This window comes from Larus michahellis, chromosome Z, assembly GCF_964199755.1.
Source record: "Larus michahellis chromosome Z, bLarMic1.1, whole genome shotgun sequence".
NCBI lineage: Eukaryota > Metazoa > Chordata > Aves > Charadriiformes > Laridae > Larus > Larus michahellis.
In genome coordinates this window covers 63,236,097-63,262,045 of record NC_133930.1, presented here as the reverse complement: position 1 = coordinate 63,262,045, position 25,949 = coordinate 63,236,097, and the positions used below count along the sequence as shown (strand labels likewise).

General features: G+C 40.2%; 1 protein-coding gene across 1 annotated transcript in view; it reads right to left on the bottom strand.

Annotated features, from left to right (window-relative positions):
- Nucleotides 1-25,682, bottom strand: part of MAN2A1 (mannosidase alpha class 2A member 1) — a 117,876-nt gene extending 92,194 nt beyond the window's left edge. The window contains exons 1-3 of the mRNA XM_074569797.1: nt 25,377-25,682; nt 12,510-12,770; nt 3,491-3,635 (exon numbers count right to left, since the gene is read on the bottom strand). Coding sequence (XP_074425898.1) covers nt 3,491-3,635; nt 12,510-12,770; nt 25,377-25,511 — 541 coding nt within the window. The 5' untranslated portion in view covers nt 25,512-25,682. The remainder of the gene's footprint in view (nt 1-3,490; nt 3,636-12,509; nt 12,771-25,376) is intronic.
- Nucleotides 25,683-25,949: the final 267 nt, after the last annotated feature.

Sequence of the window (25,949 nt, the reverse complement as noted above, 5' to 3'; positions counted from 1 at the left end):
CGTTACCAAAATCATCACTGCCAACAGAGCAAGAAATGCTAGAGGTGTCTTTCAACCCCTCAGGTGATATCTGAATATCATCTTTCAAGTCCAGTTGTGCTGGTTGACAGTGTCTCTGTCCCTGACCAGGATTCTCCCCTCTGGAGTTCAGCTGCCTAATCCACCTCAGGCAGTCACATGAAACTGCTGCTGAAGCACATGAGAGCTAACATAAGGGCTTTGCCAGCACATCATGTTATATGATCGCTCATTAATCTGCTCCAGAAAGAAAAGTCACCCATCTGCAACAGCTATAACCTCACACAACACAGCTATTTGTAAATTGAACATCTCTCCATGGCTTGAGATTAATCTGCACTGGGTGAATCCCCCCCAGATCAGGCATGCTACTGAGGTGCTCAAATTTTCATCAGCTGTCAGCAATTAAAAGACAGTTATGCCTGCCACTAAGCAAAAGTGTGAAGGGTATCCATCCTCATACCTGATTTCCCAATAACAGGTAAATGTATTAGCTACTGAAGGGAGAAGCACAGACACCCCAAGTTTGTGGGTCCTGGTTGAATCACACAGAAGCAATTAACTCAGATTTAGCAGAATTTAGCAACATAAAGGGTTTTGGAGCACATAAATTATTCCCCAAAACAGAACTTGGAACCTAAGACCACTCCCTTCACTACTGATTCTGTTTCAAGGCAGTTTCTTTGCCTTTTAGCTACAGATTCTCGCTAGCTAGCATAACTGGTTATGTGAAAAGTTAAAGTAGCCTCAGATAAGAAGACATAAAACGTAACGAGAATTTAAAGCTTCTGCAGCTAATACAGTTATAACTTTACTGATCCCATTTCTTAGTAAATATTTTTCACATACATTGTTACGCTATAGGTTCATTATGCCTTAAACTTTTTCGCTAGAAGGCATTTCCTTTGCACTATGCCTTTTAATCCTCTGTGGGAAAGGAATAATGTAACCATTAGCTATACAAGAGGTTTCAGATCTCTGTTACAGATAAATTTTCCTTCTTTCAAGTGCTTATTAATATGCAGTTTCATACTGCAGACAATTCCACAGAAATGTCCTTACCAAAAGCAGTACCAACTCAGGAGATTTCTATATCACTCTTTGTAAAAGCAAACAATAACCAGTCTCACATGATCGCCTTTGGTGATGAACAGTTTACGTTTACCAGGATTATATCTCAGTTTAACTCTACTTGATATCAACTGAGGAGCCTGAACCAGCTGCGAGATACTTAGATTATATGCATGAGGAGATGCAAATGTTTTGATTTTAGTTGCTGCTGGTGGAAGGACTGATACAATTTTATAGTATAGTAAAGGCATGAAGAACTTAGGTATCAAGAAGGAAGACCTTAGGAACCCAAACTAGACACCAGTGAGAAAGTCAACTATTAAAAGTGAATGACAACATCATTAACAACAACTTCAGACTAGTCCTTGGGAATAACCTATGCAGGAAAAAAGTTGTAACAGAAAGATGCGAGACAGCTCTCATAACTTCACAGAATTCTTCAAGCCTTATTATTGAAGGGGCAGTCATAGAAAGGACTTCTTTCAGAGAGCTGAAAGAACAAGTACCTTACTATAGATTTAATGAGTGACTCCCTCCAAAATAGATATCTGAATGCTGAGAAAAAATCCATCTGTGAAGCCAAGTTCATTATGGCCCACACCCCTATTTGGAAGAGGGCCAGTGCAGTGCTGGAGAGGGCAAAACAGAATCACATTAAACTTCCCAAGTGCACCAAGAGACATCATTCAGATGTAAAATTAAGGAATAGACAGACACATCACGAACATGTTTCCTGCGTAAGTAAAAAAAAATCCTACTGGAAAGTACAGGAAATTCCAAGATTGGTAAGAAAAAAAATTAAACAGGAAAAAGTGTTGGTGAGGCTACCTCTGGTTGTAGAGCAGTATCTATGCTTTATCTGTCTTAGAAGTTTAATAATTATTTTTTTAGAGAGGGTGGCAGGTTTTGGTTGGGGTTTTTTTGTTTGGTTTTTTTTGGTGGTGTGGTTGGTTTTTCTTGTTTTTTTTTTTAGACACAGACCAAGAACCCAAACTTGACAGAGAAGAATGCTGTACATAGAGAGGGTCTCCAGACCTGGAGAAAACCCTTGTTATCCTCTGACCTTTCAAATGAAGGTGTAACATTTTAAGAATCATAGCAAATATATAGCAAAGCTCAAAGCATTCCTCACTGAATGAGTTTAGTAACTTGACATCCTAATTTGGAGGCTATTAAGATATGTGTCCATCTTCTCAAGGATTCCACTATTTTTGGGACCCTTCTCATATGAGCAATACAGAGCTATTCAGTCTGCTAGACCCAAAAGACACATACCTAAAAATTTGGAGGCTCTGATGAAGCCCCCTCCAGCATAACCTGATATTGATGGCTTCTGCTACTGGCCAGCTCAGCCAAAAAATGACTGTAAAGACTGGGGCTTCTTTCTAGGAAAGTTTCCAGAAAAACAACAACCAGAGAGGAAATAAATAGACACCGGTTTAAAAACAGTTCTACAGAAAGGCAGATCAAAGTTTATACTGGGATTATTTTACCTGAATATTTTTACTATATCCATACTTTGTTATTTTAGCTGTCATAACTGGACAATACAGTCCCTCCAAATTCCATTGCTCATTTTCTTTGAAATGGCTCGATATGTGCAAATGGAAGTCACTTACTTCACTCAGATCCACAGTACTTCAAACAACAAATTAAATTGTTAGACAGATACACAGCACTAAAGTTTGAAATCACTGAAATTTTGGCTTTCCACAATAACAAGTAGCTTCACCAGCTTCTCATGGTCAGTGTACATGTACCAGGAGTATACTACAGCAGTATAACTCACTGCTTTTTGGTGCGTTTTACAGTCATTTCAAAATAAAGTGACACTTCTCCATTTTATTCATTATACAGTAAACATCCACCCAGGAGGAAGTGAAATTACGTAAGCATAACTAGGTTTCGTTTAGATCCAGACTTTATTATCCCACTGTAGGTTGTGGGTGGGGGCATGCACAAAACAGTAAAGAGTGTTACAGTAAAAACCTCAGATTTGCCATTGTCACGTCTTCCAAAAAGCACAGGCTGAGGGTTAAATATCTATCTATGACAGACCAAAAAGTCAAAATCAGAGCAGGCCATATTTAATGCAGCAGTGAATAAACTGACTGGGTTACCAGCAGGATGAACACAGAAAATCCATATTACCTTCCAATATCAACACCAAAGTTCTAGTCCAGTTAATAAATAAGTATGCATACAACTTTTATCATAACAGTTGTCACTCAAAGTCAATGGTACTTGAATTACACATCTGCTTATGCACCCTGCTAGACTTAAATCTAACATATTAAGTTGTATGCTTCAAAAAAATAAACCCAAGTCTTAACAGAAATGGCAATATATTTCTTAATTCAAAAGTTCCTATATATTCAAATCAATACAGTTAAAATATTACCTGGGTCATTATGTGAGTGAGGCACGACAAAAACTTGAAGTGGTTCATTGTCCCATTCATTTTCATTGTATGTGATATCAAATCCTTGTTTCCACACGCCACCATCTGGATTATCAAAAGGAAGAATGTCATAGACATCCAACATCTAAAAAAAGAGTAAAAGAAATACAAAACATGAATTCACAAAAACACTTCTGCTATTAAAACCCAAAGCTCTTTTCATCAAAAATGGATCAGCTTGTTCATTACGCAAGGAGAGACCAAGTGTCAAATGAATAGAAAACTGACAAATGAGAGCTAGTTTCAAGTCACACTACAACACCCAAGACACAGCTGCCAGGAAGAGGAGCATTTTGGCAGGCCCTGTTCTAAGGAAACTGAAATTCATTAGATAAACAGTAGGAATAAGAGCCTTAAGTCACAAAAATTATGACAGCTCACAATGGCATTGGAGCAGGAAAGCAGGGAGAGGATTATAGACAATTGCACAATACCCTAAATAGGGGAATGCAGAAGATGATGAGGACAAACTAAGGAAGCAGTAAGAAGGGAGGACAAAAGGAGAGAGAAGGGAGGACAAAGTGAGAGAAATTGAGGCAAAAATCAAACTCACAAAAGGGAACTGAAAGAACCTATCAAGGACAAATGTTCAGAAATACAGCCAATTGCTATAACAAAGTTACTTATATATTTACTGTTGCCCAGTATACTAATTACACAAGGAAGGACATATTTCACTTGTCAAGGCAAATAATAAGGTTACAGGTAAGTAAATCAACTCTAAGAGTTATTTTAACAAGTTCCTATGAAATTCAGAAACCACCAGATAGCTTCAAAAGAGAATTTTCTAATGTGAGTTCAGACCAAAGTTACCATATCCAAGGTTTTTTTGTTTGTTTGGTTTGGTTTTTTTCTTTTGTAATGCTCTGGTCTGCTTTTAGGAAAGAAGGCAAACTTTATGAAGGTGGACTATCATTTGGAAAAGCCTTTTACTGGCAATAGTTTAAAAAACTTAAACTAAACTTTAGTTCTAGCCCCATGTTAGAATAGAACTGTATACTTGACAAACTTCCTTCAACAAACATTTCACTTGCACAAAAATAGCCTACAGGAGTCATTTGCTACATGAACACCACAAGAGTTAAAACTTTCCAGTGGTAAGCCAATTTCTGTCCTGCTATGAAACTTTAGAAAAATACAGGTATCTGAAACAAACATCTGACTAAAGAAGTTAAGGCCTTGTGATGGGTTGACCTTGGCTGGCTGCCAAACCCCCACCCAGCTGCTCTCTCACTCTCCCTCCTCAACAGGACAGGGAGAGAAATAAGATGAAAAGCTCATCAGTCAAGATAAAGGCAGAGAGATCACTTACCATCACAGGCAAAACAGACCTGACTCAAAAACATTACATTAATTTATTGCCAATTAAGAGAGTTGGATAGTGAGAAACAAAGACAAAACTAAAACACCTTTTCCCCACCCCCCTTCTAGCCTGGTTCAACTTCACTCCTTCATTCCCAACTCCTCTACGTCCCCCTACCCTAAGTGGGGCAGGGGTACAGGGGCTGCAGTCAGTCCATAATGGTTCCTCTTTATTACTTCTTCCTCGTCACACTTTTTTTCTGCTCCAGCATGGGGTCCCTTCCACAAGCTCCAGTCCTTCATGAACTGCTCCAGCATGGGATCCCCCATGGCCACTGTTCCTTCTGAAATTATCTACCTGCTCTACCTTTAGCTTGAGACACAAAGAGAAGTAAGCAATGTTAGACGGGAATACAAACCACTGTAATCCTAGAACTAGCAGAGCATCAGTTAGGCCTACAACGTCCATACGCTAGATATCTATGGCCTGTACGAGATCATCTTGTCGCATCACTGCTCTACCAGGATTGCTTCCACCTTTGGACAACATTGCTTAGTGGAAAATACAGGTGCAATACTTGCAGATATACGCATTCTGTAAGCCCAGCTTGAAGGGCCCAAATAAAGGTTACAATGAAATTACTGTAATACCATACTTTCTTGCTTTTCTAACATTTGATTTTGAGTAACTGCAATTTTTCTGTGAAATGCAACCTTCTGAAGAAAATTAAATGAATGCACACTCTGTAAATTTGCCAGTTACCAATGTGTGATCTTAAGACTGATAAACTCATAGGAATGTGGGCAATTCCAGGAATTGTTCTTTTTAAACAAATATGTTTTCAAGGTTGAAACGTCAAGAGCTTCTCTCATGGACAGAGCCTGAATTTCACAAGCAACTTTCTGCAGCCTGCAGGACACCAGTTTTTATAGTCCATAACATACATAACTGTAAGGTAATAGATGTTAGGGAAAAAATTATCTCAAACCATGCTCCCGTTATTATGAGCTCAAGAGCTGTAAAGTGCAACTCAGGAAATAGATCTTGGAATCTTAATCTATAGTTGTTTGATGTAACTGGCTCAATGACCTGATGCATCTTCTACAGAGGTTTGCTCCCTGACAAGGGCACGGATCCAGGATGTTCTAGAGGAACTGTCAAAGCTTGTCCAACTTGATGACTGCTACCCCTTGCTCTTCTTCCATGCGGGTACCAACGATACTGCCAGGGGCAACCCAGACTGCATCAGAAGTGATTACAGAGTTCTTGGGGTAGCAGTCGAAGTCATGGAGGCCCAGGTGGTATCCTCTTCAATCTCACCAGTGAGGGGTAAGAGTAAGAGTGTGAGAGGAGGACACCAACAGCACAGGTCAATAATTGGCCTCAGAGCTGGTGCTGGGAACAGGTTTTGGGGTTCTATGACCACAGGACCCTGTTTGCAGATCAGTGTCTGTTTAGGAGAGAAGAGATCCAACTCACTAAAGTGGGGCAAAGGCATCTGTGCCAGGAGGATGGCTAACCTGTTAAGGAGAGCTTTTAGCTAGGAATAAAGCCTGAGGAACAGAGTTACCAGCAGGCCTGTGATGGAGTGATGGACAGAAGTAATGTGACACAAAAGGATTTAAAAAAAAATAGTTAAAAAAAAAAACAAAAATAATCAGGGCTTAAGTAGGGTCACCTCCAGTGTTTGCATGTAAGTAAGGAAGTGCCTAAGGCACAATAACAGAGAAATCCCCAAAATTCTCTCTGGGAAATCAGCATCCTGGGGTGCCTCTCTGAAGCACACTAACACACACAGCACGGGGAATAAACATGATAAACTAGAGATCTGTGTGCACTTGCAAGCCTATGATCTTGTCAGGATCATGGATATATGGTGGGATGACTAATGACTGTAAATGGAGGGATACAAGACAGAAGATCTTGAGGAAAGACAGACCAGGAAAACAAGGAGGGAGAGTTGGCCTTTATACCAGAGAGCAGCTGGTATGCATGGATCTCTGCCTGCAGATGGATCAGAAGCCAACCGAGAGCTTATCGGCAAGGACTAAAAAGCAGACCAGTACAGGTGACGTTGTAGTGGATGCCTGCTATAGGCCGCCTGACCAGGAATACAAGTGAATGAGGCCCTCCACAGTCAGATAGGAGCAGCCTCATATTTGCAGGACCTGTTCCTCATGGGGAACTTCAACCATCTTGTTATCTGCTGGAGGGACAACAGAAAACTGGTTAATATTCAAGGATCACCTCATGCAAGCTCAAGTCCATCCCGACAAATAGGAAGTCAGGCAAAAATGCCAGGAGGTCTGCATGGATGAACAAGGAGCTCCTGGCAAAACTCAAACACAAAAGGAAGCATACAGAGTGTAGAAGCAGAGAGAGGTAATGTGGGAGGAATACAGAAACATTGTCCTGGCATCCAGAAATGAAGTTAGGAAAGCTTAATTTCAAATGGAATTGAATACAGCCAGGAATGTCACAGGCAAGAGGAGGGCTTCTATAAGTACATGGGTGACAAAAGGAGGGCTGCTGAATGAGACAGGGGGTCTGATGACATAGGACACAGAAAGGGCTGAGGTACTGAGCCTTCTTTGCCTCAGTCTTTACTAGCAAGACTGGCTTTCATGAATCCCAGGTCCCACAGACCAGGGGAAAAGTCTGGAGCAAGGAAGACACACACTTGGTGGAAAATGGCCAGGTCAGGGAATACTTAAACCAACTGGACATAAGTAAGTCCGTGGGCCCTGGTGGGATGCACCCACAAGTACAGAGGGATCTGGCTGATGTCACTGCAAGGTCACTTGCAAGATGCATTACAAATCATGGTGGTTGGAAGAAGTGCCCAAGGACTGGAGGAAAGCAATGTCACTCCTATCTTCAAGAACAGCAAGGAGGAGGACACAGGGAACTACAGGCTGCCCAGCTTACCTTGGTCCCTGGGAAGGTGATGGAGCAGCTAATCCTGGAAACCATTTCCAGGCACATGAAAGACAAGAAAGTCAACAGGAGTAGTGAGCATGGATTCACCAAGGGCAAGTCATGCATGACCAACTTGAGAAACTTCTATGATGAAATGACTGGCCTGCTAGACGAGGGAACAGCTGCGGATATTGTCTACCTTGACTTCTGTAAGGCTTCGGCCCTGACTCCTCTCACATCCTCACAGAGAAGCTGCAGATGTATGAGCAGTGAGATGGACCAAAAACCATCTGAACAGCCACGCCCAGATGGTAGTGATCAATGAGCGGCATGAAGTCTAGTTGGTGGCCAATAACCAAGTGGTTACTCAGGGGTCGCTACTGGGTCCGATCCTGCTTAACATCTTCATTAATGATTTGGATGATGGCGCAGAGTGCACCCTCAGCAAATTTGTAGACGATGCCTAACTGGGAGAAGTGGCTGATACACCAGAGGATCATGATCCCTCATCCAGAGGGATGCCAACAGGCTGGAGAAATGGGCTGACAGGAACCTCATGCAGTTTAACAAGAGGAAGCGCAAAGTCCCGCACCTGGGGAGGAACAACCCCAAGCATCAGTACATGCTACAAGTAGCCCAGCTAGAAAGCAGCTTTGCAGAAAGTAACCTGGGGGTCCTGGTGGATGACAAACTGAATGCAAGACAGCAATGCGCCTTTACAGCAAAGAAAGCCAAGGGCATCCTTAGCTTCATTAAGAGGAGTTGCCAGCAAGTCAAGGGAGGTGACCCATCCCCTCTACTCCACACTGGTGAGGCCACACCTGGAGTACTGTGTTCAGTTCCGAGCTCCGCAGTACAAAAGAGACATAGACACAATGGAGAGAGTCCAGCAAAGGGCCACTAAGATGATGACGGGACTGCAGCAGCTTTCCTATGAGGAATGGCTGAACTGTTTAGCCCAGAGACACTTGGGGGATCTTATCAATGCATACAAATACCTCAAGGAAAAGTGCAGAGAAGGAGGAGCTAGGTTCTTTTCAGTGGTGCCCAGTGACAGGACCAGGGCCAACAGGCACAAACTAGAACACAAGAGGTTCCTCCTGAATATCAGGAAACACATTTTCCCTATGAAAGTGACAGAGCACTGGCACAGGTTGGTGGTAGTCTCCATCCTTGGAGATACTCAAAAGATGTCTGGATGTGGTCCTGGGCAACTGGCTCTAGGTGACCCTGCTTGAGCAGGGGGTTGGACCAGATGACCTCCAGAGATCCCTCCCAACCTCAACCATTCAGTCATTCTATGATTCAAACATTAGTCAGAAGCAGTTAAGAAAATACAAGAAAAAACTTAGGACTCAAAAACTTCCACTGGAATAAACTGAAGCCAGATCAGGCCGAAATCTATGCACTTATACAAAGACTTCCAGAAACAGATGTTAAGTCTTTTTTACCTTTCACAAAACACCATCCTCTGTAAGAATTGTGCAAAGGATTAATTACAAATTGCACCATCACTTGACCAAGTTACACAACTGCAAGTGAAGAATAAGTTCCAAATACCCAGTCAGTAAGGAGCAAAAAAGATTAAAGACAAGCATTACCTGGATATATTTTAATTTTATTTCTAAGTATAAAACACCGATATACTAAGCAAGGACTTTGTAAAAAGAGTAAACAAACAGAAACTCAAAAAAGATGCTGCCTGCTTTCATTACAGTTGCTTCAGAAGACAGTCATGTTTTTACAAGCTTTTCAATTAAAACATTTAAAAACTTATGAGTTTTCCTTTTTCCCTCTATATGGCCTTATTCTTTCTCTACACTGAGGACTCAAACTGCTTAAGTAATGCAAGTCTTGGGCAAACATCACAACATTTACCCCACTGAACACTAAACTACCACACGGAAGAAATAAAAGCATAGTCTGTGCCTCTTGAAGTCACCTTTTTAAAGAGTGATTCGTGACTCATTTTAAAAGGAGCAACATTACTAAGCACAATGTTAGATCCTTCAGTACTTGAAAGGGACAAGAGAGGAGACACCTTGCTGTATTAAAAGACCTTCCAGCTTAACATGATGGCTGTTCAGAATTCTATCTTCTTTGAGCACAAATTCCAGATACTTCTTGAACTACTGACCTAAAAAAGCATCAGGTCACAATGATATTTGATCCAAGTTCTTCATTTTGTTGGTTTTATTACCTAGCTCTACTTTTACCTTTTGAAAAAAGTACACATTAGTCTTCTATTTCATTTGAATTACATCAATTCTCAAGTTAGTGCTAATTTCAGTGGCCAGCTGTACTACAGTTTCCCACCTACTTAAAAACACCACAAGTAACAGTTGTACTTGTGGTACATGTATATTACCTGAACCATACAAGTATACAATTTCTTGATTTACAATTCCTTCAGGAAAAAAAATCCTTTAGCTCTCCTATCCAAGAATCTTTTGAGGCTCATGTTATTAGTAACTTGTTTTGTCTGATTTATGCAAAGAAAATACATCTCTGAGTAGCAAGTCATGGTAATATTTCTCACTGAAATATCACAAAGGTTTTTAATCCATATTTGAATGCATTCTCATAATGGTTTCTCTATTATGAGAGACTATAATAAGTTCCCATAATTTATTCAGTGAAGCCTCTTTCGCCTTAATTCTCTAAAGTGATCTTTATCCAAACACTATGTCTCACCTATATTAGCTTTTACTTCTTTCTAGTCTCTTGTTTCATTCTCATACACCCACTTAAGAGACAAGCCATGGAAAAAGTAAGGTCTAAATCTGTAGGTTTAAGTTAATGTTTATGAACAGCAGGTAATTAACACAAGCTGGTTTAGAATTTAAAATATAATTAAGAAAAAATACTCCAAGTAATCTACTCAGAATTTTTCAGTCCTTATAAAAAAAAAAATCTAGAAGAAAATAAATTAACTGAGCTTGCAGAGCACGTCAGGCTTGGCAAATTATTAAATAGTAAAACCATATTCAAATACAGTAATTTAGATCAGCTTTTGAACGTGGTGTTACAAGAATTCTGCTAAAGTCAAGGTCTTAGATTTCATAACGGAAATGTGGGTCAGGCTCACAGGATGAGAAGCCACATACAGAAGCTGTATTAAAGTGACTTAGTGACGATGGTGGATAACCTGCTGAGTACAAGGTACTAATGCAATGACACAAAAAACACTAGAGCCCTCCCTCCCTGTGCAAGGCAAGGAAAGAAGCGTGAATATGGGAGTAGTCTAAGAATATTCCATGCTATATTTATTGCTTAAGTACATGCATATAACTTTAAAAGTAAAGTTACCAAAAAGCAGTTTAGCTAGTACAGCCTACCATTAAGTGGGTAGCTACATTAGCTGACAGTAGGTACATGTTCTGACATTCTGCAAATATGAAGCAAAACATGGGAATAGTTTAAGCAAACATGTTTTGCTTCCCATTCACAACAGGTTAACACATCCAAGAATTTAAACCAACTCATTTTACCTCAAAATTCACAATTCACATTTACGATAATTTATTTCTAACGCTCCTAAAAAGCACACCACTCATATGGCAACAGACCATACAAGGAATAACCTGTTAACAATCCAGTAACTTGAAAACATGTAATCATAGATCCACATGCTTTAGTTTTCTGCACAGAAGTCTTAAAATATATTAGAAATATGAACAGTCAGATATTGTCTTTAAAAACTACTTTTCCTGTAAAAGACATTAAGGTGGTGCCTACCCTTGAAGAGCTTAAAGGAATTATGAACAATAATACATCAGAGGTTACAATTGTTCTAATATGTGTACTTATTCATCCTAAGTCCACTGTCTTTCTTCTGCAATAGAAATACTTTCAGTTCTAGACTGAGAAAGCTGGACTTCAAAATTTAATCTTTGCTTTAGAGTACTATGAATAGTTATAGTACTCCCACAAGACTCCTGAAAACAGTACAGATCACAAACTTCACATAGTATTCTCAGTGCTCCAGAAACACTCCATTGAAACTGCATACATAAGAGTCCATGAACTCACAAGCATCACCAGAAAGCCAAATAAATTCAACTTGAAGTGTTTGACTTTAAAAACTTCAACCTCCCCAGTTCATGGCAACCAGTCAACATGGTATATGTTCCTCCTTTCTGATCAAAGTGCCTATACAAACTGGAGACACACGAGAATGCTGAAATACAGAAATGTCATTTAAAAGGTTATGCAGTACCTGAGATTTTTTTTAAACTGTTAGTTCTTGAACACTCTTTACCTCCCCATCAAGATCCATCTACACAGATATCCCTAAAACGTAAAACCTATTTAAATCAAGACTATCCACCATTTCCAGTCAATTTCTCATTGATTTTAGAACAATTTTGGGAAACTGAAAGAGACTCTCAAATAAAGTCTTTCCAAAGAGCTTCTGACTGGACAATAATCTGGAAAATAATCTGAGTATAATTGTTTTAAAACCCTGGGTTCTGTTTAGCATTTTTTAAGAACTTTCAAGCTTTCTGAAATGTTGGCTCTTCACAATCATTAGTCAATTTCTAGACAGTTTAAAACCGGTAAAAAAGAACAGTTTCATAACATCTGTTAAACACAACAGTCACCTGAACAATTCTATTATGTCTTAGATTAGAAGCTTAGTACCAAGCTTTTACCAGTAAATCAGACATTTTCAGAATTAAAAGGTAATGACAGCTAGCACTTCGGTAGAATGAAAGAGAACGACATACGGCTTACCTGTACACTTGAACCGTGACTTCCACTTTTTGAAGCAAACAAACAATCCTCAGAGTCAACTGAAAGCAAAACTGAAGCAGAAGGAAAGAGCTCGGAGACAGATCCTTGACTGAAGTTTATAGCCTCTGCATTTTTTTGACCATCCTTTACTGATTCACTCAGATTGATCACAGAATCTCTTATGTTTGAAATAATCTCATTATTTTCTGCCAATAGGCGTTCTAAGTGATCTATTTTTTCTTGCAACATTGAAAGTTGGCCCTGTAAAAAAAAAAAAGTAAATTTTAATTATTTCTCAGACCAATTCTTGACAGAATTTTAAAAAAAGTATCAATTTCACAATAGTATATGATCACACACACAAAATCAAATCTTTATTCTATATTTTATGTAAAGTCAAACTAATAAGAAATTGAATGAACATATGAAGTTTTCTCCTTTCAGAAAAAGGGAAAAGAGCAAAAATTACATTTTCCACTATGAACTTGAATTCTCAGCACAAGATTTAATCAGTGATACAAAGGTATCCTTAAAAGGTCACACTGTTTCAAGTACCAATTATGCAAACTTCAACTTTTTTCATGTCTTTCACAGATTTGCAAAAATCTGATCTTTTCATTTATCTTCACAGCAGAACATCAAAGAGAAAATCATTTTTAGAAAGACGTCGCATCGTTATGGGATTAACAGGATATATACATTTTAGGTTTTTCCTGTACATGGAAAATAGTAAGTCAGTAAATACTGAGTTGCTTATTTTCAGTGAAATTTTGAGACAAACGAACAAAAGCACTTAAACTGCCTGATCATAGTAATAATCTGTATAATTGGAACATCACAAACATCAAGATAACCAATAACACTTTCAGTCGGAAGGTCCTATTCAGTTGCCAAACATGAATTTGTAGATGATTCTAGTCTATACCACAAGAAGGATATAGCAGTGTGAACTGACAGAAGTCAAAGTATCTCCCAAAAATACTTCAAAGGAGAGACAGATACCACAAAGCAATTTAATAGCATCTAATCACTGTATTGCTGGAATACAGGAGGGAGCATAGCAGAACAAGGTATCTGGAAGTGCTACTGCCCTCTCATGTACTAGTAATCACTCCTTCCAGATGATTTGAGGTATGCTTTTTCAGGCATGAATGTGTTAGCTTTTACACAATCACAAAAGGCCAGATTATTTAACTTGTTTTTAGGGATATTTACTTAACAGTAATTTCTTTCTTTCCCTAGATTGACTTCAACCTAACACTATTAAGAAAAGATAGAAAAGAAAAAGCCGGTCGCTCCTTGTTATTAAAGTTGTGGTTAGACCCCAACATACACAATACATGTTTTTTTTTCAAGAAGCTGTCATTACAGCAAAAACCCCACTGCAGATTCAGGCATTTTCATATTACCCATTACATTCAACACAAATAACATTGATTTGGTAGACAGCTACTCTGTGACCTATGATTTTAAGGACAGGTAAAACTTTTTCCTAGCACCAATGACTTATTTTCTAAGTAATACAGAATAAGATTAGAAACAACAACTGTACATGGCAACTTTTTTCCTCTTTGACAATAATTCATTTGAGGTCTTTGCATTTTCCTTTTAAGTGACAAAGTGCTTTCCTCAAATGCTAAATTAATTCCAATTTCTGTAGTTAGGCTGTAGTTTGCAAAGGACTAAGCCTCCTTTCTAAATTGTGATGCGTACTTACTTTTAAATTCTGTTCACTTTGAGAATAAAAATAAAAAACAACCCTTACCAAGAGACATTAATCAGCCTTTTGGGTTCTACTAAATCGGCATTCTTAGAATTCTATCTTTATGGAAGTTCTGTGTAATTTTGCAGAACATATGTTTTAGTATTTTTTTTTTTTAACCTGTTGGTAAGTTTTTCCTCTCATTTTCTGAGCTGTATAAGGCGCTGACCCACTGCTTTGGTTTTTTTCTTAGATTGATACATCCTAAAAATGCTTACAGGTTATAAGATGCAACATGGGCAAACTGTTATTGCTCCCCAAAAGACAAAAACATATTTTGACAATAGATCCCGATTAAGCTAATTGAGATGTAGGGCAAACATTCTAGGATCTTGGCAGTTTAAAGACAAATACTAGAAACTTAAAAAATAGATGAACTGAAAACAATAGGAAATCAATATGCAGATGATGGGATGCTCGAGAGAAAAAAAAAAAAACAAACAACTGTTGTCCCATGCCCCCTGGTGGCACAAAAGAAACAAGAACCAGACTGAAATCTTTCAAATGCTACATTAAAGACAGGGTACACACATTTCTGTGTAAAATTAGTATTTTTCCTTTCAATGTCTGCAACATTTTAAAAGAAAACAAGGTTTCTCTACTCAGAGAGAGTACTCAGTGGCTTAGTATGCTGCTCACTCTAAATATAACATATATAAAATAATACTGATTGGGGCTTTATAGGCTGCCCAACATAGGCTCTAATCTTTAGATTCCTAAGAAGCTAAAGTATAGCTGCCATCTATACAAATTATTACCTGCTTCACTGCACATGACTATAGTTCACCAAAGTTACCAAGTGTGTAAGCAGCTAAAATGCCATTCACACCTATCCCACCACTATATACGCTGCCTCTACAACTGTAAAAATCAGACAACTGTTTAAAATTTATATTCTCACTCACATATGTTATAGAAATACTTTACCTCTTCCTACAAGAAAAGCATTTTATACTGCTTAGCAATAGCCTGTCAACTACCTGGTCATAGATTACACCACCAATCTGCCTTATGTCATTGAGCCAATTATGGTCTCTCCAGCACTGACCGACAACAGGCACACACAGCAAAAACCAAAAAAACCCTGAACCCAAGATTAAAAAAAAAAAAAAAAAAAACAAAACACCAAACACACATTTAAACTGATCCTTTCATTATCATATACTGCCAACCCCTAGCAGTCAGATATAAACTTCCAGTTTAGAGGTCATGTCATATTTCACATCTCCAAGATGGACCTTTCATTTAACTTATCACACTTCAAACCTTCAAATATCTGCAATAACAAGTTCCACCATTTTACCATTTATTATGTGACAAAACACTTTTCTTTGTAAACTAAGTTCTCTGCTTCCTGTTTCACAATAAATAATAATTTGTTCCCTGATAATCTTCAAAAAACAATGATTTTATATGTTGCTATATACTTCCAGTAATAATTTATTGTTAAGCTGGAGGGTTCAAGCCTACCTAGGACTCTGAAGAGCAGTGGTTTTTAGAATTCTGTTAAAGTATGTTAGTTTAACTTTGAAGGTAGATATTCTGTTATTTGGAGAAAAAAAGAAAAAATCCTTACAAAGACCTCCCATTGTGGAACTTAACAGAGGACATTAATAAAGACAATCCTGCTTTCTTTTCTGAAGACTATGAGATGCATCCTGCCTCTCTTTTAAAGCATTTTGACATGCTATGTACTAACTCAATTTGAATGTAAAACATGAAATAAAAAGCTACAGTTAAGGACATATAACTATGACCTCATGCAGTACTCAAGTTAAAACTGACAGGCAACCAAACCTTTTGAGATTTTAAAAATATTTTCCATTTGAGGTTTTAAAAATATTTTCCACTTATGTTGTGAAATGCATCAGCCATGAGAGTTAACTTTAAGAAACAATAGTGTGACAAACTAGAAACAAATCCCAGTTTTCATTCAGTATGAAAATAGTTCATGTCAGGAATCCATTCTCAAGTTGAAAGTTTCACATGGATCCAAATTATGCAAAAGCTAAGTCTATTTCTATTGCACATTCACCTTTTCTTCTCACTCTTTTTAAAAGGGAGTAGACAATGCCTAGAACATAGTATTCAAGAGAAAAATTATTTTAAAATGTGAGCTAAACGTGGAAAATATGGCAACTCTTCAAGACAACAAAATTAACATATGAAAATAAATGAAGTTCAGTTTCAACATTTTTAGAGGAAGGCAAACAACTTACACTGCCCAACTTCAAATGTCAAGGCCAAACAGTACAAAACAGTGAAGTTACTCTAAAACTGTTTCATCTTATTGATTGCTAGTAACAGATGTTGATTTACTAGTAAAACAGATTAGAAGCATGTTGCAGGTGGCATTAAATAGGTCTAATTAAAAAATTAAAAACACAGGTCCTCTCCACTACAAAAAAACATACTCTAAAAGTATGTTGGTTTACAATAATTTTGAAAATTTTTCATCCATTTAGGGGGCAAGGGGGGATTATTTTTCTTTTTTTTAAATCTGAGCAAGAGATGCACCATTTTTACCTTAACCAATTCTGCCTCAAAAATTTGTAATCTACATGGCTTTGTGGATAGCAAAATTTGGCCAGCTGCACGATCCATAAATGTCAGCAGACCTCCCCCTGACTTTACAGCATCAGTTCTTCTCAGAAAAGATGCAATCCTGATCTGAGACTTTGAGCCCTGCCTAATTGCACAGAAAATTGGAGATACGTTGTCTGGATAAGTATGTCTTAGTCCAAATTAACGTCATTAAAGGATGCTCTGTTAATGTACATACTTGTTTTAAAGAAAGGAAATGCAATGTAAAGTTACGTGAATCACCTGGCCTATGCAACCACTTAAAAAGTTAATAACAACTTTGGTGAAAATATCTTTCTTTCGTTTCTCTCTGACTTTATATATCGATCAGATGGTGCAAATAAAGGTCTTACTAAAAAAGCAAGAAAGGCAACCCTGCTGTTACTCCACGGCAAAGCAACCACTTCTACAGTAAGTACAAAGTGCCAACAAATCCAACAGTACTGAAAGTAGGTACAGCTGCATCGGTAGAGAAGTGGCATCACACGAGCAGCGCATCTGGTCACCATCCCCATGGTTACACAGGGCTGGACTTAACCAACAAAATCTGCCCATGGGAGATCATCTCTGAGCAGAGACCAGCACACCTTCCTCCCACCTGGAACAAAAACTGTCCATACCTGCAAGCTGCACTGAGCAACCCGCCACTACCACCACATGAACCAGCTACATAAACAGTTCCTTATGCTTCAGTCAGTCCGAACCCTTCAGCAGTTTTCATGCCCCAAATACTCCAAAGCAATCTGCTTTCCCACTGCCCTCTACTTGTCCTTCTCTGTTTGCTTCTGACACTGGTCCAATCTGCAGCAAGGACTCTCTCCAGAAAGGAGTATACTGCCACCCAGCACAAGGAGGCAAGTCCAGTAAGACAATGAAAGATCATAGAATCATAGAATGTGTTGGGTTGGAAGGGACCTTTAAAGGTCATCTAGTCCAACCCCCCTGCAGTAAGCAGGGACATCTCTAACTAGATCAGATTGCTCAGAGCCTCATCAAGCCTGACCTCGAACGTCTCCAGGGATGGGGCATCCACCACCTCTCTGGGCAACACGTTCCAGTGTCTCACCACCCTCATTGTAAAGAACTTCTTCCTAATGTCTAATCTAAACCTACCCTGCTCTAGTTTAAAGCCATTGCCCCTCGTCCCATCGCTACATGCCCTTGCAAAGAGCCCCTCCCCAGCATTCTCATAGGCCCCCTTCAAGTACAGGAGGGATCAAGGTGCTTTATTCTGGGGAAGTGGAAAAAGGACAGTTTCTCCCATCTAACCATTGTACACTGCAGAAAAGATACTAGTTGCAACTTTAATTTCCTCAGTGAACGTTCATGGCTTCTCTAAATGCAGTGCTTTCAGCAGGCCACTAACCACCATTTCATCAGGAAAAAGACAGATAGCTCAAATAACTGATGTGGGAGTATGACAGGCCCACAAATGAGGAAATCTCATGGAAACAGGCAGGCAGAGGAGAAATCCACATTAGAGACTTCTGACGTTAGGTCGGCTGGAACTTGATTATTTGAATCCAGACTCAGCCAGCAACCACTAAGCGCTTGGTCCAAAACCAGCCAGAGTCCATGCTCCTTCTCACCCACATGAACAAGTAACAGACCACAAAGGAACTGGCAGTGTCCTGCATATGAGGCTCTGGTGCACCGATGAGTGGTAGTGAAGAAAGCAGAATACCACAATGAACAGAGTTCTCCAGGGGACGTGGAATTCAAGTCAAGATAGTTGCCTATACAGATTTACTGCAGTAAGAAGTGAGGAAATTGGAACTCAAATCTCATTTTCTGTCTGCGCTGAATGGCAGTCATCATAACAATATTCCACACCAGTCTTGTAAACTATTTCCAGGTACATTTTCAGAAATCGCATACTACCTTCACTAAAATCTTAATATAAACCTCTGATCAGATGCCAGTGTACCAAAATGGTAAGACCAGCAAGCATTCTCTGTTGACTGTTAGAGCACTGTACAGTGAACAGAACATACTAAATGTAGAATTAAATGGTCAGCTCCTGTACAGAACAAGCAAGCAGGTAAAAGTTAAAAATGCAACCTGATGTAGCATCAAAGCTTAATATTCAAAGACACTGTTTCAGCATGTATTCACATTGCAAGGTAGGTCACAGAACAAAAAACCAAGCATACAAAGCATCTATCAAAAGGACAAGTCAAGGTTTAAAGCCTTTACTAATCTGAGCAGAAGACTTATGTGCCTTTGTAATGATGAAAATTGCATAAGTAACCTTGTTAATAATTTCCTACCTTTAAAGTACCATTCAAAACAAGCTTACTTTACAAAGACACTGGAATTCTTCTGAAGTAACTGAACTACAAAACAAAAGTCGTGTTCTCTTAAAAAATGAGAAAGTTCTATTCCAAAGATGCATCAGCCTAACAAATGGATTCGAAGAGGCTGATGGACTTCCACATTCTATTTTACCAGAGGCAGCAATAACAGGAGTACTTAATGTACTATTATCCTAGACTTAAGTTTCACGTAATTTACTGAGATAAAAATAAGGCATGCTGTTAGGGACTAATTTGACACCATCATCAGTGATCTGAAGGTAAGGAGAAAGGAAAGGGAGATGGAGACAAATCTAGAAATATTCCCTGTTTACAGTCAATTACTCTGAAAAATGTTCACTACTACTCTATCTGATATGTTTCAGGTTCATTTCCTTTTTGATTCCCCTCTCTGTTCTATGTTTAATCCTTATTTAAATGGCTAGCAGTACAAAACTGAAGCACAGCTTACATGGCATTAAGAGCATGACCATTTTAATAATGTTTATTTTTATTTGAACAAGTCAAAACTTAAAATAACAAAACCACGTGTCAGACAAAGAAAAGGTCAAGTAAGAGCAAATTAGGAAACTTTCTCTCTCCATTTAGTTTATACAGTTTAAGTTAGGCATTGACTCTAGGTAACAGAAGGAAGTGTTCATTTAGAGGTGGTGGTACTACTTTGCCGCAAAACACATTTCACTCAACAGTTTGCACCAGATCTAAAGACTGTAATTGAAGGACACTAGCTTCTGCTTGACTGCTGCTTAGCCAAATAACAAGCAACAAAGACAAATACTGTGAACATTAGGAAGTACAAAGAATTGTTACTGACCTGCAATTATGTTCACAAAGACGCCCCCTCCTTCTTTACAAACCTACTAGAAACTCAGCAGAAGAAATCCTAAATTTTTGTTATCTTACATTCAAGATAATTCCCATGACACTCAAAGGCTTGTAGATTGTGAACTTTCTGGGTGTTGTTAATAGTATTTTGTTTGTTTGTTTTTTAAATGAGTCAACATGTTTCAAATCCAGGAAAATTATTCCGTCTGTGGATTTCTTCACTCAACATTCAATCTTCTCTGATGTGAAACTCATAAGAATGCTAATAAAAGTCACTGTGCCCACAATTTTTCAGTACTCAGAAATCAGAAAATGCCAACTTCAAAATTACGTACAACCTTAATTGCCACTATTCAGATTTTAGAGTAAGCCAAACATTTCCTAAATACCTGATCATACTGCTTCCAATACTTCTGCATACAGAAGTCCTGTTTCTTGTTATACAACATAGGTCTGAAAGCTGCCTAACAAGCTCATAAAAATACAGCAATTGCTAAGAACATGCAGCAACAAAACGTGTGTATTTGTAGTCCATGTAAGCCATTTATTTCAGCTACTTCACTATGACAAGGCACCTAGCAAAACTATAGCTGGAAAAGGTGTTTACAGTGCATCAGGAGCTATTTCAAAACAGGAAGCATACAAACTTGCCGACACTGGAGGGAGCTGAGGTTTGCACTGCACAGCATTGGGACATGGTAACTACCAAGCATAAGCTGATACACTACAGTTACAGCCACCTAATAGAGACTCAGGGCTGACTAAAGGTATTGCTTCCTTACAGCAGGGGAAATACTACCTTAGCCGTGCTCCAGAGTAAAGTTCACAAGGTGCCTTTGTTCAACGCAGATTCAGAGAACTGCTGGTGTTTCTGCCATGTATTTGGTCCTAATTTCCTACTGTTACTGCTACACCCTACCATGATTCATATTTTGGCCAGGTGGTACTACTATCAAATCATTGGCAAGCTCGGATGAAATAACACTCCATAACGAAGGAATCACCACTTGCACCATTTGTGCAGAAGTATTTGATGCATTGTGTCGATGCCTTAAAAGTATGAATCCAGTAAAGAAGCTTTAGCAGTACCACCAACAGCCAGGCCACTTGATGCTTTGCTGGAAGGATACTGCAAACAAAACAAGCCAGCTGCTTTTATAGGAACTGTACTTGATCACCTCTGCTCAATGCAATGCAACCAGTGAGCCCATAAAAGCAGTTAACACACATGAGAAGATCTAAGTAAGCTTCAAATAATGGTGGTGAAAGGTGGGGGCAGAGAAGGTGAGGGGGTGGGGAAGAGAAATCTTATTCAAGTAAGAATTTGTTTAGAAAAACGGAAACAGTAAGGATGGAAGTTGCTGTACGTTTGTGCTTTGCCTTTTAATAAATTTTAAGGGAAAGACCAAAGATAAAAAGGAGCAATCGCTCCTTGCCATTCCAGTTATCAACTGGAATCATGGCAGACCTGAGTTTTAAAAATGTATTTACAGAAACAACAGAATGTCTCCATGGGGAGACATTCCATAAAAGCCAAAGCAAGCTGTGTGAAAGTAGCTAGAGGGAAAAACTCCTGTCCAAAGCATTCACCTATGAGGTAGTATCAGAGGATGCTGCGTTGTGTTGCTGTTGCCTTACTCAGGCATAAAATGCATTAAAAATAAACTTTCATGTGAAGACTACACAAAGGCCATATATTTCTGAAGCAAGATACTCTTACAAACAAATCCCCAGCTTTTTTTTTTTTTAAACTGGATTTTTAATGTGTGCCATGCGTGCTTAGGTGTGAATCTAGCAAAATTTAGAATTGAAAGAACTATTCCACAGACTTCTATAAATGAACAGCTTTTATGGATCTGTTCTAAGTCAAGATAAAGTTAGTTAAGAAAACAAGCCATGTTAGGCTAATGATTTAGTGTTTGGGGTTTTTTTTCCCTATTTAGGTCCAAAATACATAATAGATTAATATGGGCTTATCAGTATTTGGTATTCATCTGTATACAGTAACATAGGTTCTTTAATACAAGGTGCTTATGGACTTGTTCCAATTTAGACTTGATTTGAATGTAGTTTTCATTTAGTAGTTATCAATTTAGCCCACAAATCACTTGCACCTGACACTAGTGCAGAAGCGATGGCATAGGACTAACCACCACTCTGAACCTCCCTCCACTCTACAGTCACACAAGATTTCTCAGAGAAATCTGTGTTATTACAGACAAAAACAATATACTCAACCATTTTTCCACTATATTCCACTAGACAACTCTTAGACAATGATCTGTACTGACAACTGGTACAATAATAACCTAAAAATGCACCCAAGGCATTCCTCCACCTTGAGCTGGTCTCTGCACAGTGTTGTAACATTGTTCCTAGACTGAGATAGGACGCTAGGACACATCGTATACTGATATGTGTCCTGAGACAGGAGCATCCTATGGCTATTAACAGGCTCATGAGAAAGACAGAGCTTGCAATATGGCCATAGTAAGAATAGTATACACCTGACAACTAGGCAGGATCCATAAAGATATATGCAGGAATTACAGAGGAGAAGCCAGTAAGTCTTGATCTCTTGGGAGAGAGATCCCACTCCTCTTGGGAGATCTTGTTCAAAAATTATTTCTGCAAGACATTTCCATTGGCATCCTTGAACAACTACCTGAACTCTCAAATGGGAAAGCAAGCTCCAGAAGGACAACTCTTGACTACACTGGCAGATAAGCCTGAAAGAAGATGGGTTCACAAAATTGAGTCTGATGCAAACTTCCCCAAGACCATGCAAAGAGAAGGTGTTTTGTCTGGAAGAAAAAGTAGAAATGAAAGTGGAGCAGCAATCCTAACCATTTATTTCAGTACTGGTATTAGGTACTGTGACACACTAGGTGAATGCAGACCAACAGACACTGCCAGTTGAAGAATTCCAACTCTAATCCTGGCAGAAATTAAATAAAAAGCCTAGATAGACAAACACTCATAAACTAAACAGGAGACCGCTTGCAGAGGTACCCCCTTCTCTCCTCTGAGCTTAATGTAAGCCACGTAAGTCAGGAAGAAACTAATCAATATGCAACTTCCAGGACACAAAAAGGTGACGTGTACTGTTACCAGGACTGCAAAGAGGAACAGAAAAACCAAAGAATTAGCACGCTGTCAGAACAGAAAGAGGTATGAAGTGAATCAATCCAATAATCTGTGAAAAAAAGTCTCAGTTCCTTTTTCTAAGCAAAAAAGGTTCCGATCTTTGCCATCAGGAATGAGAATGCCTTCTTAAATCTACAGACAGATGATCTACTGCTGCCGTAACTTATCACAAACAAAAACAGCTTCAAGTTTTTACATCTGTGGCTAGTTTCACTTACAGTACAATGAGTTCTGGCAACACTGCACTGACACAAACAACTTTTTGTCAGCTGAGGTAGGATTAAACTTGTTTTTTTCAAATATTTGTGGTGGCTTCTATTTCACTTTTCATCTTTTGCATTTACTTTAAACTGATGTTATAAGGCTCTGAAAACATTTGCTAGCTGTCAAGAGGTTTCCCAGTTGTAGCAAAATGAAAAATTTCTACCCTATGGGCGGCAAAAGGAAACGACAAAATCACATCGACTTCATCCGTAACTTCCTCACAGGATAAAGCAGTAAGAAAGGAAAAGGTAACTGTTCGCCTAAAGGAAGGACAAAACCAGCAACACACAGAGGATTCTCCAGTGAGAGTCAGCAGCCCCAAAGAAATTTAGGTACGGAAAAGGCAGAAAGAGTAAACACTGACAGATTGTTCTAGAAGATCAAGGGGAAGGAGGAGGACGGAAGGAGAAATGGTTGTCGCCAGCTGACTAGATCATGTAGAAGTGTAACAACAGATTAAGGTACTAAACCCTTGGTGACAAGAGATAAGACCATGTTACACAGCAAACCAGTGTTACATGTAGGACAGAGACAGGAATTTCAACTGCAAGACACTGACAATGGAATACAAAACACGTTTAATAAATATAGTGCCTGTTCACTCAAGTATTTCAAACCAAAATCTAACATCAAAAAAAAAGACCACCCACGTACAAGATTTCCCGTTCTATACTTTAGCTGTATTATACTCAACTGGTGGTTTAAAGACACATGAAGTGATTTCCACATATAAGATACTGACTGTATCACCAAAGCAGCGCTTGTACTTAACTGTTACAAGTGTCACACATGGCATTACTCTCCTGCTGGAGTTATATATTGAGCAGACACCGCTGCTGTAGCCAGACTTCTTTTGCTTTCTTCTCCTAAGCTTCTTTGCCATTCTCTTAGTTCCTGAAAAAAATAGTGGCTGACCTCTGAACTGTAACTTGAAGGAAAAAAGGCACTACAGATCTGCACTCTTTCTTTACATTTAAGTCAAGGATTTTATCGTTACTGCTAACAAACTGTATCAATTACTTTTGCATTAACCGAAAAATTTGTGATTCTATCAGAGAGAGAATTGTCACTTTTTAAGTAAGCCTTTTGAGTTCTTCCATTCACTTGAAGCCTCACTGCTGTACTAAAAAAAAAAGTTTCATTCCTTTTATTTCCAAAAAAAAATAGTACAGTGGAACCATAAATAAGCTGTAACTTCACTTTCTAATTGTTATTCTTTTTTGTCTACTACTATAAGAAAACAGACCTATTTATACACGGCGGTACTCTGACAGCATACCATGTGCTCTCTGAAGTACTTCTGTCACGGTTAAACATTCCTTATTAGAACACTACCACGATACACAGCTTTTAAATTTCTCTGCCGCACAGACAAGAAGGGAAAGTGAGGAACTAAAGAACCGCTTCGTTTCACCATGCGGTGCAGTCAGGTATCGGCCAATTACGGCTCCAAAGCAAGGCTTAGCGAAAAGGAAAGCAGTAACATAAAGTCAGCATTTTTCTAAACCTACCTGTTGATGCCATAGCTGAGGTCTACCCCCGAGTTCCCGACTTTCCCCGCCAGCTCCCGCCCGTTCTCAACACTAGTTTCCACAGCGCGGAGTTAAAGCCCTGCGCTCCCCCTGCCCCGGTGCCGCGGAGGGCGGCCGGACGGTGAACCCACAGCGCGACCCCGGCCCGGCCCGCCCAGGGGGAAGCCCCCCCTCCAGAGGCCCCGGTGCCGGACGGGTGGGCTGCGCCCGCCTCCCTCCGCAGCCCCACGCCGGCAGCAGCGCCGCCCCGAGGCGGCACCGCTCGTCCCCCGCCCCTACGGCCCGGCAGCCGCCGCACCTCGCCGCCGGCCCGGAGGGGGCGAGCCGCGCCTCGGCGCTCCGGCACCCCCCGGCGGGGAAAGGGGAAGAGGCGGGGGGGCCCCGTGGCGGCACCGCCGCCCTCCCCTCCGCCCCGCGCCCCGGCCGCCGCCTCGCTCACCTTGGGGAAGGTGCCCTCCCGCCGCGGGCTCTTCGGGTGGTCGAAGTGGCCGCGGTCCAGCATCAGGTAGAGGGAGAAGATCACCACGCAGAAGACCGCGCTGCCGAAGACCGTGAACTGCCGGCTCAGCTTCATCGCCGCTGCCGCCGCCCGGCCGGCCCCGCCGCCGCGCTCCTCCCGCCGCGGCCGGCGCTCCCGGGCCCCACTCGCCGCTCCGCGCTCGGAGGGGAAAAGTTCTGCCGCCGCAGCGGGCGGCGGGGAACACAGGCGCTGCCGCCGCCGCCCCCCCGGACGCGGGGCAGCGCCGGGTCTTCTCCGGAGAAGTGCGAGAAGTTACCTCTTACCGTCCCCCCGCTTCCACCTCGGCCGCTGAGCTGGGGCGGAGAGCCCTGCCGACACCCCGCCGCAGCGGCGAGAGGCGAACCGAGAGTTTCCGGGAGAGGATCGGGTTCCCGGGCAGGCTTAGCGCCCAGCGGGGAAGTGGCGGCGGCGGCGGCAGCGCTGCGGGGCCGACTGAGCGCCGCTGCTTCCTTCCTCCCTCCTCCTCGCTAACCGCTCCGCTCCTCCTCGTTA